Raw genomic sequence first — 13237 nt, 5'->3', positions numbered from 1 at the left:
ATTCTCCTCCCAAACAGAGGGCTTCAGCTCCTTCTCCTGCATGAGTTTGCTGCTGACTGCAGCTGTATGGCAGTGGCTCCTCTGGGTAATCAAAATGAAATGTTTACTGAATCTGCTTGCTTTTGTTCACAGAAAGATGAGCCAGATGCTTTTAAGGAATTGGGAACAGGCAACAGGATTGCTACTTGGTTGTTTTATGTAAGTGATAGATTTCTGCCATGTGTTGGTGCCAAGAACAGCTCTGACTGCATGATCTGTACCACTGAATGGCTTGGGGGTTGGGAGGGGTGTGCAGAAGCAGTTGCAAATGGAGGCAGCCCCCAACTTCATGGTAAGTCAGAGGGGGTTTCTTCTTACCCACAAGTAATGGCTCTTCCAGCTGTTCTTAAGGAGAGGGTATTCCTTCAAAGCTGAAAAGCAGCTTACATCATTTGGTGTCGTTTCATCTGCATCAGTATTTACAGCCTGTTCACTGCCATCGAGTGGGTGACGTTCAGGGCTGGCTGTGGCATGAAGTGGGTGGGCTTTGGCCCTCTTTGGAGGCCCTTATCCACACAGCCTGATTGCTGATTGGAAGGTGGAAAGTAAGTTGTTCAAAAACCAAACTGTGTTTTACTAAAATGTGATGAGGTTGAGAGCAGCCCTGCAGAAATGGACTTGGGGGTACTGGTGGGTAAGCAGCTGGAGATGAGCACTTGCCAATGGCCAATGACATCCTGGGCTGCATCAAAAGAAGCACAGCCAGCAGGTTGAGAGAGGTGATTCTGTCCCTCTGCTCTGGGGAGATGTGCTGGAGCAGGTCCAGAGGAGGCCACAAAGATGATTAGAGGGCTGCAGCACCTCTCTTGTGGGGACAGGCTGTGAAAGAATTGGGTCTGTTAAGCCTGGAGATAAGAAGCCTCCAGGGAAACTAACAGCAACATTTCAGTATCTTATGGGGACCTACATGAAGGCTGGGGAGGGACTGTTTAGAAGGGCTTGGAGTGATAGGATGAGGGACAGTGATTTGAAGCAGGGCAGATTTAGTTTGGACATAAGGAGGAAGTGCTTTACAATGGGTGGTGTAAGTACTGGCACAGGTTGCCCAGGGAGGTGGTTGATGCCCTGTCCCTGGAGACATTCAAGATCAGACTCAGTGTGGCCCTGGGCAGCCTGATCTAGTTGAAGGTGATTGGACAAGATGACCTCTGAGGGTGCCTTCCACCGTGATGCTGTGTGAGTGTGAGACTGCATCAGCCTGCAGCTTACCTGTGCCTTCTCTGCCCTTGCAGATGAGCGATGTGTCAGCAGGGGGCGCTACCGTCTTTCCTGAAGTAGGAGCGAGCGTGTGGCCCAGAAAGGTACGTGGGGTTTGGCACCCAGTGGAGCCTCTCTTCTCGACCTGCTCAGGAGTCCAGCAGATGCAGACATGCTTAAAATGAGTTCATATAAGGAAGATCAGAGCACTGTTCACAGGAGCACAGCATAATTAACCTTACAATGAAGTGACTGGAGTAGTTCTGGTGATCTCCAGGGCCTCTGATGTTCTGTGTGCTAATGCATAGTTACAGTTTGGACTTGCCTGCTGCTTCAGTTTTGGGCCCCTCACTCTAAGAAGGGCATTGAGGTGCTGGAGCAGGTCCAGAGAAGAGCAATGAAAACAGTGAACAGTCCAGAGCACAAGTCTTGTGAGGAGCAGCTGAGGGAACTGGGGTTGTTCAGCCTGGAGAAAAGGACGCTGGAGACCTCACTCTGTAACTCCCTGAAAGGAGGTTAGAGCCAGGGGGAGGTCAGTCCCTTCTCCTAGGGAACAAGTGATAGGACAAGAGGAAATGGTCTTAGTTGCACCAGGGGAGGCTTAGGTTGGATATTAGGAAAGGGTTGTCAAGGCCTGGACTGGGCTGCCCAGGGCAGTGGTGGAGGGATTTAAAATCCCTGGAGGGATTGCAGAGCTGTGTAGATGTGATGCTGAGGGACATGGTTCAGTGGTGAGCTGGCAGGGCTGGGGTAAGGGTTGGACTGGATGGTCCCAAAGGGCTCTTCTAACCCAAACAACACTAATGTAATGTGCAGGCCTTGCATTCACTGCAAAGCACTGCCCTCCTCAAAGCACACTTTGAAAGCACTCCGATCTGCAGGTAGGCTTAGTCTTGAGCTGTCTGCAGGGACAGCTCTGCCTGGAACTGTGTGTTCCTGCTATGCTTTTCCCCTCAGAAGGGTTATGCCAAGGTCTTTGCTGCCTTGCTGTTAATTTCTAGTGCATTACCTTGCTTTTGAAACAGGACAGAGTGGAAGGAAAGTGGTTTAGGGCTTCAGAAAACTGAACAGCCAAGTGTGTGTAGCCTCAGCATGAGTCGGAGGAGACTTCCTCCTGCAGAAAGCCAACATTAGACTGTGGAGAGCCTTCAGTTTAGAAGCAGTGTCTGAAATCCACATCCCTTTGCTGGGGTGGCAGTGTGTATGGCACAGAGCATAATGCTGAGGCCTTCCTCTGCTCCCACCAGGGAACAGCTGTGTTCTGGTACAACCTCTTCCCCAGCGGAGAGGGCGACTACAGCACACGGCACGCGGCCTGCCCGGTACTAGTGGGAAACAAGTGGGGTAAGTAGCTCCCACCTCCTTACTCCTGGCAGCTGGGGCTTCACTGGTGGGCTTTTTCCTCTGGACTGCCTGGTGGAAGGAAGAGCAGCCAGCTCCTGTATTAAATCAATCAACTTCACAGCTCTTTCTGCTTCATCTCTCTCTCTCTCTCTCTATCTCTCTCTCTATATATATATAACATGAAGTGGCACATAGTGTTCTCTCTTACAGCATACAAGTAAAGCTCTATCTACTTTAACAGCAGATCTAGTAAAGATCCAGGAGGTCTATTAAGGAAGCTGCTTTAAAACTACTTGTTGTCATTTTGCAGCTACTGGAAGAAGGGGAATTTGATCTCCCATTTGTGTGTGTGTGTATTAAAAATAGTATCATAGTATCTGTAAGAACTGAAGATAACCCTGTGCTTAGCTGCAACCCAGTAGCTCATTTATATATATATATATATATGTGTATACCTTTTAAAAAATAGGGTTTTTTTAAAACTTATATGTGGTTTTATATCTGTGGTGTTGGTTTAGATATATTTTTATTACATACATTTTATATATAGTTTTTGTTTTATATATAGATTTCCTTCCTTATAGAATAATCCCCCCCTTTTCAATTATAATCATTTCCCCCCTTTTTTTTATATATATATATCTCACAGTATCACCAAGGTTGGAAGGGACCTCAAAGATCATCAAGTCCAAGCTGTCACCCAAGAGCTCATGATTAAACCATGGCACCAAGTGCCACATCCAATCCCCTCTTGAACACCTCCAGGGATGGTGACTCCACCACCTCCCTGGGCAGCACATTCCAATGGCCAACAACTCTCTCAGTGAAGAACTTTCTCCTCACCTCAAGGCTAAACTTTCCCTGGCATAGCTTGGGACTGTGTCCTCTTGTTCTGGTGCTGGTTGCTAGAGAGAAGAGACCAACCCCCACCTGGCTACAGCCCTCCCTTCAGGGAGTTGTAGAGAACAAGGAGGTCTCCCCTGAGCCTCCTCCAGGCTAAACAACCCCAGCTCCCTCAGCCTCTCCTCACAGGGCTGTGCTCAAGGCCTCTCCCCAGCCTTGTTGCCCTTCTCTGGACACCTTCAAGTGTCTCGATGTCCTTCTTAAACTGAGGGGCCCAGAACTGGACACAGGACTCAAGCTGTGGCCTAACCAGTGCAGAGTCCAGGAGGCACAATGACTTCCCTGCTCCTGCTGGCCACACTATTCCTCTCACAGGCCAGGATGCCATTGGCCCTCTTGGCCACCTGGGCACACTGCTGGCTCATGTTGAGGTGGCTGTCAATCAGCACCCCCAGGTCCCTCTCTGTTTGGCAGCTGTCAGCCACTCTGACCCCAGCCTGTAGCACTGCATGGGGCTGTTGTGGCCATACATGTGTTTATTTTCCTCTTCCTGTATAGGTGTATGTATATAAGCCAAATGCTTAGCTTAACTGGCAGCAGGAGCTCATCAGGTGCAGTGACCAAAGCCCTTTGTCTTTGCAGTCTCCAACAAGTGGCTCCACGAGCGGGGACAGGAGTTCCGGAGGCCGTGCACTTTATCAGAGCTGGAATGATGCAGCTGCTGCCTGCCTGCCCTCGACTCAGTGGGTGTAAAATGCACACATCTCCTACAGTTTACAATTGACTAACAAACACTCCACTACAGGTTCACTCCTCAACTACGCCGGTGTTTCATCTGTGGACATAACAAATGTGCTTCTAGTTCCCTCAAATTCCCCCCCTAAGGTTTCATGAACAGAATATATTAAGGTATCTGAGTGTTACAAAACAAGAAAAGGACAAAATACAGAGGAGGGCCACAAGGAACAGTGGTGTTGTGTGTGGTGTTCCCTTCACCATGCCCCTCTGGCCAGCACAGAAAGCTGGGGGTCGTTGTTCCTAGAGTCCTCCTCAGGACTGTCAGTCTGCTGAGGGCAGGATGATTTTAAGGGTGGGTTCCATTCCCCACCGGTTCCTACTCCTCAATTTCCAGACATTTGACTCCTTGCTTTGCTGGAGTGCCTGGCCACTGCTGCTGAGAACTGCATGGTTGGTGTTTCTCCAGGGAACAGCTTCTTGCCCTGTTCTAGCCTGGTTTTCCACTTCCCCAAAAGCCCCCATGTTTTGTCTTCCTCCTCAGCCTCTGGGGGGAATTGGAATCTTCCCTTGGCATCATGAGCCAGCAGTTTCATACTCACAGTGAGCTGCTTCAGCAGTGTTGTGCCAAGCACAGGCCTGCAGCAGAGCAGCCTGAACAATTACAGCTCCTCTCTTCCCTTCTCTTTCTTTAATCTCTATCCCCAACAAGTAGTCAACTCTTGCATCTGGCCCTTGGGCAGTGGGGATGGGAACCTTTCCATCTTCACTCAGCAAAACACTTGTGCTTTGGGACATGGAATTTCTAATTGGTTATGGAACTTTGGTGCTGAGGCAATACACAGTCCTCCCACAATGCCCCCTGCCCATCCTGCCTTCTCTCCAGGCTTTGGGAGGAGCAGAGGGGCCTAGTTACAGTCCTGAATCTTTTCCAGATGCTTTTTCTTTTGCAGAGGGTGGGGGTGCTGCATGCAGACTGCAGCAGTGCCATGCCTACAGACACCAGGTGACTGTTAGCACAGGGGGCCCAAGATGGTGCCTGCTCTGGCTGGTTTGGTGGTGCTCACCTCCCAGGGGCTGCCCCCACTGCAGTGCTGCGCTTTGTGCCACCTCCCTCTCCTTCACTGTCGCTCATGAGCGAGGCCGTGCTGGGAAGGGGCCTCTCGCAGAGGCTCTGGTGCTGCTCACTTCACAGCTGCTCTCCCATGAGCCAGGGCTGGAGCTGCCCTGATTCATGCCATCCACACAGCCAGAGAGTCCCGAGGCAGTTCTCAGCAATCTTCAGGGACCTTGCCTTGTGACGAGCCATCCTCACACTGAGATGAAGTTGAAACCTCTGAAGGAGATGAGACTGTGGCTGCTGAGCTTGAGGTCCTGCAGGAGAAGTAACTCTGTCCCCCTGTTCCTGCAGAGGAGCAGGCTGGGGAGAGGCTGCAGGGAGGTTTGCTGCTCTTCAGCAGCAGATCCTGTACCAAAATGTTGTCTGCATGTTCCACTGGCACCAGGGCAAGAATCAAAATGAGCTGCACTGGGCTCCACCTGACAGTCTGATCTTCTGCATGAGGGGGGTTCTACTGATTTAGGGGGTCAGCCTGAAGTCTGTACCAAGGGGAAAAAATAGCCAGTTTTCATTAAGTCCATGTTTAGCCTGAATAAACTCTTGACAATTGAGCCAGAACGTAGATGAAACTCAACTGTAAGGTGTTAGAAATACCTCTGGAAGACCGAGAGTGCAGTGTAAGGTACTAAGAGTGGGAGATAACTCTGTACTTTCAGAAGACACTTTAAAACCTTTGCTGGAAAATGCATTGTTAAACCTCTACTGAGCCTGTTCTTAGCTTTGGGATCTACCTACCTGCTTCACCTTAGCCCTGCACCTTCCTGCCTTCCCCCCTCCTGTGCTTTGAGGCAGATGTGAAACAAAAGCCATCCAGCCCTTCAGGAAACAAATAAAAAGACAACTCAGAACCAGTTCCACCTCACTACTGTACTGCTCATTTTGTCACAGGAGCTGGCACACCAGAGCAGTATCCCATAGAGAGTCACCAAAGAAAGAGGTTCTCAGAGCGAGTTCTGTGGCTAAATTGGAGTCATTAACCAAAGCAATCATATTGCTGCTTCCTTACCTGATTTTCTCCCTCTCACACAGTGCCATTCATCTCCATTCCCAGCCACAGGTTTCTCTTTCCCTTTTTCTCTCCTTAGGCTCCAAAAGAAAAGGGCAACCATGCCTGCAGGCAAGTCCCACTGCTTGGCTGCAGGTAGCAGAGCACAGAGAACAAGGTGGTGCAGGAGCCTTAGCCCTGGAGAATGACTTTTCTCTCCATAGCTCTGAGGCAGCTTTAAAAAGCTTTTCTAAAAGCAAAAACCAAACCACCAAACAAATCAACCAAAACAAACCAACCAACCCAGAAACTGGGCTCTTAGCCCCACAAACACCTTTAGCAAACAGCAGCTGGGGTTGCTGCTAGAGAAAAGCTGGGTTTGGTTCCTGAAGTGGGTGGTTACTTGGTGCATTAACAGCATTAAAAGCTGAAAATTGCAGCATTCACTTCAGAGAAATAGTGACTACAAACAGGGTCTGAGTGCTGTAGGTACTGCTGTAGGTACTGCTGTGGAATGCAAAAAGGAAGGCTTGAAGGGCTCTGGGCAGCCTGACTGCAGAGGGGATTGGACTGGCTGACCTTCGAGGTCCCTTCCAACCCAGCCCATTCTATGCCTCCTCACTGCAGCAATGAGGAGTCACAGTTCTGTGATGGATAGAAGCAGTGGTTTGGGTTTTTTGTCCCCCAAACATCAAAAAGCTGAACAAGAAGCTTGAGAGCTTCTCGCAAGCTGCCTTGCCTGGGGAAGTTTGCTGAACATTTACCTCTCAGCACCTCAGCTCCCCTCAAGTGTTTCCAGTGCTCAGCAGCAATTTCAGAGTGGACTGGGGAGGAACAGTGGTTTAGTGCACAAGTGTTTAAAGCAGGGGATTTGCAGGGGACTTGCAGTTCTTCAGGGAGAAAACCATGAGCTTGTCCTCTGTGGAACATTTCACCTGGCTGAAAACAACACAGTAGCCCTCCAAACTCAACCTCCAGTCTGCTGAGGCACATCAGACCCAAGCATTCCAGATTACTGGAAGAAATAAGGGATGCTTTTTTGTTTTCTTAGGCTGCAGCCAACCCCTGTTTCCTCCTCCTCCTGCACTGCAGCAGTGCTCAGGCACCAAACACTCACTGTGTAAGGGCTGCTGCCGCTGCTGCTGCTCTCTGCTTTACCCCTCCATCTCCCAGCAGGCTTTCGGATCAAGAGTGTGGCTCCTGTGAGAATCTAGGTTTGTACTGAAGCAGATTGGCAACTGTTTGGCTCACAGTGACTGACAACTGAGAAACTGCCTTACTGTTACATTCTTTTGTAATACTTTTAATGTAAAAAAAATAAAATAAATGCAAAAGGGCTTAAAATAAAAAGCCACTGCCAGCAGCAGTGAGCAATCCTCCACTCCAAGCTCTCCTGGTGTACGGCTGTTGGAACCCTGGGCACACACCTCTGCTCAGCCCCCTGGGTGTTTCCTGCAAACTAAGCTGTCCCTGGTCTTGGTGGGCAGGTGCAGAGGGTGCTCACCCCACAAATGACAGAGACCTTGTGCTCAGCCCCTGGCTTGTGTCTCACTTGGAAGGGGCTCTAATGGACTGCAGAAGGGGCAGGCAGGCAGCACCGGGCCGAGTGCTGCGTGTGAGCAAAACTGGATGAGGAGGAGTTGAGCTGCTCTGGGAGGAGCGTGGCTCAGCCCCCTGCTCTTCCTGATGGACTGATTGGTGGTGTGGGGTTTAATAGCAGCATAGGAACCACACAAACGCCTGGGTTGAAACTCTACAAACAGGCACAGCAAAGGGTCAGCTGCTGAGACCCCTTCCCAGGGGTGACAAATCTTTCCATTTCTGGAAGAGGTCAAACCACCACAACCTTTCTGAGTAGTTCTAGGGAGGGGAGGCCAGACTGGACTAACCTGCTGCACACACACCAAGAGCACAATATGGGACAGAGCATTTACCTGTGGGAAGGGCAAGCTGCTGTGTTCCATCATCAGGGCTTCACTGCAGGTGCTCCTGTGCCTCACCAGCTCGCATGGTGGCACTCAGGCCTTTTTTGTGGCCATCTGAAACCTGGAAGAAGCACAGCGAGGGCTGGTTAGAACCCCATGGAGCCTTGTGCTGCTGAAAGGGACCTGCCCTCCCTCCCTCCAGCACCCGTCAGCCACAGCTGCTGGGCTGACAGGTTTGGAACCAAGGCTGAGGGAAACCAGGGCTGGTTTAGCTTGGGAAACTCAGCTGATTCCATGCCCAGCTATGCCCTGGTGCTGCTCAACAGCTGCTTTGCTCTTCTGTAATGTGGCAGGAGATCATTAGCAGCTGCCTGGCTCTGTCCCCTCTGAGACAGGCCTTGAGCCAACCCTCTGGGGAGTCTGTGGGCTGCCTTCCAGCCAGGGGACACTCTGTCTTCACCCCAGGGCAGTAATGGCTGAAGCAGGGCTGCCCCTTTGCAAGTAGTTGTGAGGCTCCTGCTGGCAGCTTGGCCACCAAGCTGCTCTTGCCAAGCTAGCATCACAGGAGCCTCTTGGGGCAAGATGGAGCTCCCAGCTTTCCTTCCTGAGACCAGAGCAGGGCTGCACCACCTCTTCTGCATGCAGCCTGAGGCATCTGCCCAGGATCTGTGGGGCCTAAATGGCCTTTGTGCCTCCCAGGGATGAAGGGAAAACTTGAGGGTCTGACCAGTGCTTATGCACTGCAGCTTCCCACCATCCTAGCTGGGTATCTGAAGCTCTTCCAGCACAGCTGCACCTGAGCATGACCATGGGACAGACTCAGAATCCTTTTGACCAGAGAAGACCTTTAAGATCCTGAAGTCCAACCCTTAACCCAGCCCTGCCAGGTCACCACCAAACCATGTCCCTCAACACCAGGGATGGGCCTTCTACCACTGTCCTGGGCAGCCTGATCCAGGTCTTGACAATCTCTTTTGGGGAAGAAACTTCTCCTAATGTCAAACCTAAACCTCCCCTACTGCAACCTGAGGCCATTTCCTCTCATCCTAGCACTTGTTACTAAGGATCCCATCCCCCACATGGCTTCAGCCTTGTTTTGGGGAGTTGCAGAGAGGCAGAAGGTCTCTTCCCCTCAGCCTCCTTTTCTCCAGGCTAAACAACCCCAGCTCCCTCACCAGCCCTGTTCTCCAGCCCCTTCACCAGCTTTGCTGCCCTTCTCTGGACATGATTCAGCACCTCAATGTCTTTCTTGTAGTGAGGGGCCCAAAACTGAACACGGTATTTGAGGTGCAGCCTCACCAGTGTGGAGTACAAGTGGACAGCTCCTGCCCTGGTCCTGCTGGCCAAGATACTACCGGGGGATGCTGCCAGGATGCATTCAAGCAGATCCACTGCCACCCAGCAGGTAAGGTTCCTCCCACAGTCAAGAACCTCAGCAACTGCAGCTGAACGAGGCAGGGTAGGGTCAGGGATAGGGAAGAGGTCTGCAAATGGCTGCAGTGCAGGATGGGATGAAGAGGAAGGAAAGGGTCTGACAGTATCAGCACCTACAGATGGGGGAAGGCAGCACAAGGCTGAAGTGATCTGCCCAGGGGCCTTCTGGAGACACTGGGCCAGCCTATCACAGAATCCCAGCATGGCAGGGGTTGGGAGGAACCTTGGGAGATCATCCAGTGCAGAGGAACCTGCCAGAGAAGGTTCACCCAGAGCTGGTTGCCCAGGATGGCATCCAGGTGTGTTTTGAATGACTCCAGCAAAGGAGACTCTGCCACCTCTCTAGGCAGCCTGTTCCAGTACTCCACCACCCTCCAAGTAAAGAAGTTCCTCCTCATGTTTAGATGGAACTTTCCATGTCCAAGTTTGTGCCCATTACCTTTTGTCCTGCTGCTTTAGGGTCTTTAGGCACCCACCTGCAGCTGCCAGCCTCTGCCCTGACTCTGTGAGGGACTGAGGCATGTCATCATCGAGCTACATTTCTCATGAGCAGTGGCTCACCAGGCTCCCAAGGCTGCCTTTGAACCAGCCACTAACCTTAACCACGGGCTGCCTGCTCCCCCTGCTCAGGCCACACTTCAACATCGACCAGCAGCTCACTGAGCTGACCAAAAGTGATGGAAGGAGAGCTCAGTCCCTCAACTCTCTGCCCTCCTCCACAGCCCCAGCAGGACACAAAGGGAAGGATCCTGGCAAAGCCCATGCCTGCATGTCCCAGCCTGAGACAGCAGCACACAACAGGAGCTGGGCCAGGCCCTGCATGTCCCTCCCAGCATGCAAGGAGCAGTGCTGGCTTTGGCAAAGCCAAGAGGGCTTCCAGCTTCCCCTGGGATGGGGTTCACTGCCATCAGCGTGGGGGGACACACGTCCAGACAGCCCAGGCAGTCAGCCCTGCCCCCCCCGACAGGAGCAGGCTGCAGACAGCCTGAGAGTGCCGTGAGGAGCCAGTGACTCATCACAGCCAGGGCTGCTCCCTAGCTAAGTATTACAGAATCAGCAGTGAATGCCTGGAGTCAGGAGCTGCTCCTCCTCAGGTCAAGAGGAGGTTCACAAACCAGTCCTCAGAGTTCACCACTGGGGCAAACGACATCTGTGTCTCTCAGATCTTTAGGGAAAGGAGGCTTGGCACGGGAGGGGGCTTTCCAACCACGGTGGGGCAAAGTAAGGGCAGACAACCTGCAGGTACCTGCTGTGCACATCCCCAGGAGCCCACACTCTGCAGCTGTGGAGCCTGAGCAGCCACTCCAGAGGCAAATGGGGGATAGGTGTCCTGGTTTATGCAACCCCCCATTTTTTCTGCTCTTCAGATCTTGCTGCTTGGGTGTGACCAAGCTATTTTCAGCTGGCCTGCAAACCAGTCTCAGGAGAGTGGTGTGGGGAGTCGTGGGAGGAAGGCAGGAGCCTGGCTCATCCACGGGGCTCGGCCAAGGGGCTGCCACGTTTGGGGAAAGCAGTCGGCCTGCTTTTTGTGTTCCAGGACAAGTGACCACCCAGCAGGAAAGTTTCTGACTGCTCTTTCACCAGGCTCTGCGCTTTGCCTCCTCCCTGCCTTGTTCAGCTTTCCTGGCTAATTCCCCTCGATGCTGCAAACGGCGCTGTCCAGAGCCGGCCCCTCCGGGCTGCATGCCCTGGGTGGTGGCAGGGACAGCTCAAGCAACACTTCCTGTGGCTCACATCCCCTGCAGCCCCGCTGGCATTTTCTGCCCCGTTCCGCAGTGCATGGATCAGCCACCAGGGACCAAGTGATGAGCTGTGTTCCAGAACTGCCTCCAGAGCATGGAATCATAGAATTGTCAGGGTTGGAAGGGACCTCAAGGCTCAGCCAGTCCCAACCCCCTGCCATGGGCAGGACACCTCACACCACAGCAGGTTGCTCACAGCCACCTCCAGCCTGGCTGCAAACACCTCCAGGCAGGAGGCTGCCATCACCTCCCTGGGCAGCCTGTGCCAGGCTCTCACCACCCTCATGGGGAAGAATTTCTTCCTCACATCCAATCTCAATCTCCCCATTTCTATTTCTAGAGCAACTCTAAAAGGCTCTGCATCAAAGCCCAGCAGCAGGCACAGCCACCCAGGGGCTCCCCACAATGCTGCCAAGCTGCTTCTGAAGAACTATTTCGCTCTTTTTTGACATCAACTTCTGTTTCTCAGGGCAGGGAGCACTGAGACTGCAAACCAGCACATCACACAGGGCAGCGATTCAGCCACCAGAGACATAAGCAGCTCAGTGCAAGACACAGCATGGGGCTGTTGAACCCAGCTTGGCCTTCTCTGGGGCTTCTGGACAGAGAATTCCAGGGACAGCAGCCCACTTCCACCCCCTGAGTGACAGACCAGCCCCCAGCACGGGCTGAACAGCAGGACAGGCTGCAAAGTGCTCCTGCCAGCAATGAAACCCTGTGCACAAAAAGCTCACTGGAAGCAGGGACTTGCTGGCTCCCAGGCTCCAGGGCACAGATCCTGGCACCTCTAGCTCAACCCAAAACATCACCCTACTTCCTCACCAGGCACTACAGTGCTCCCCACCCTGCCCTTGTCTGCAGCTTGGGCACTGCCAGCCTCCTTTCCCAAAGCTCCCTGCCTCTCTCCTTGGGTTCAGCTCCCAAAAGACAAAGCTGCTTTGAGGTTCCCTTGGGACATCTTGCACACCTTGCATGTCCCTTCAGTCCAGTAACTTAGGCAAGCTTCTCCCCACCAGCTGGGACAGCGTTGTGCAGCTCCAGCTACGCAGCAGCCTTCAGGGAGGCACCACACAAGCATCAGATGTGGCTGTACAACCAAAACACCTCTGATGATGGCTTGAGGGAGCCCCAGGCCCCCTTCTAAGGGTGCACTCAGCGTGAATGCTATCAGCAGTGGGCACCAGAACAGATGGAAGAAGAGAGCAGCAGCAGCTGGCTCCAGCTCCACACCATTTCATAGCAAAGGGACTGACCAGCTCGTTTGCTCTACTGCCCCACTTCTCTGGCTTACCTGTCTGAGAAACCAGGACTTGGCTGTGGTCCCTCCTCCTTATCTCCTGTCTGGAGCACATAACACACAGCCTTACGCAGAAGGTCGCAGGCAGGCAGGTGCTGGGTGGCTCTGGCACTGCAGAAGGGGCTGAGCCTCCTGGGATGTCACCGTTTGGCACCTTTGCTTGTCACAGATTTGAAAGCCCCCCTGCCTGTCTCCTCCTTGCCCTCTGGAGAGTCTCCACTTGACAGATGGAGCCTCCCCCTCCCTGCTCTTTGGCAATGGTTTGCACTGTCTTTTGGTGTTTATTTGGTTGCTTTCTTCTCCTTTGAAACCTCTACCAGCTGTGCAGGCCCCCAGGTCCTGACCAGTCCCACCCCAGAGCCAGACCAGCAGCTGCCCCCCAGGCTTGTTACCTGATGGGTTTCAGTGCCAGCCCTTCCTCCCTCTGGGCCACCATGTTTCATTCAGCAGCTCTGGCATTAAGCAAAAGCTGTAACCAGCACCTAACATCAGCCCTCAGGAGTCCCACCAATGGCAAACACTCATCTACATCATGGGTCCTATAACTGGAGGGGACATGCCAAAGGATGGCTCTCA

At 52.6% G+C, this 13237-nt stretch overlaps 1 protein-coding gene across 4 annotated transcripts in view; it reads left to right on the top strand.

The window, feature by feature from the left end:
• Window positions 1–6768, top strand: part of P4HA1 (prolyl 4-hydroxylase subunit alpha 1) — a 38784-nt gene extending 32016 nt beyond the window's left edge. For 3 of the 4 annotated variants that reach the window (XM_054174789.1, XM_054174787.1, XM_054174788.1), the window contains exons 12-15: window positions 133–198; window positions 1272–1340; window positions 2484–2580; window positions 4066–4166. In XM_054174789.1, coding sequence (XP_054030764.1) covers window positions 133–198; window positions 1272–1340; window positions 2484–2580; window positions 4066–4136 — 303 coding nt within the window. In that variant the 3' untranslated portion in view covers window positions 4137–4166. Of the gene's footprint in view, window positions 1–132; window positions 199–1271; window positions 1341–2483; window positions 2581–4065 lie in introns of all 4 variants that reach the window. The other variant, XM_054174790.1, reaches the window with a different exon arrangement.
• The last annotated feature ends 6469 nt before the right edge of the window (window positions 6769–13237 follow it).

This window comes from Dryobates pubescens, chromosome 30 (assembly GCF_014839835.1).
Source record: "Dryobates pubescens isolate bDryPub1 chromosome 30, bDryPub1.pri, whole genome shotgun sequence".
Taxonomy (NCBI): Eukaryota; Metazoa; Chordata; class Aves; order Piciformes; family Picidae; genus Dryobates; species Dryobates pubescens.
The sequence above is the reverse complement of the archived record's forward strand: the minus strand, read 5'-3'. Positions and strand labels throughout refer to the sequence as shown.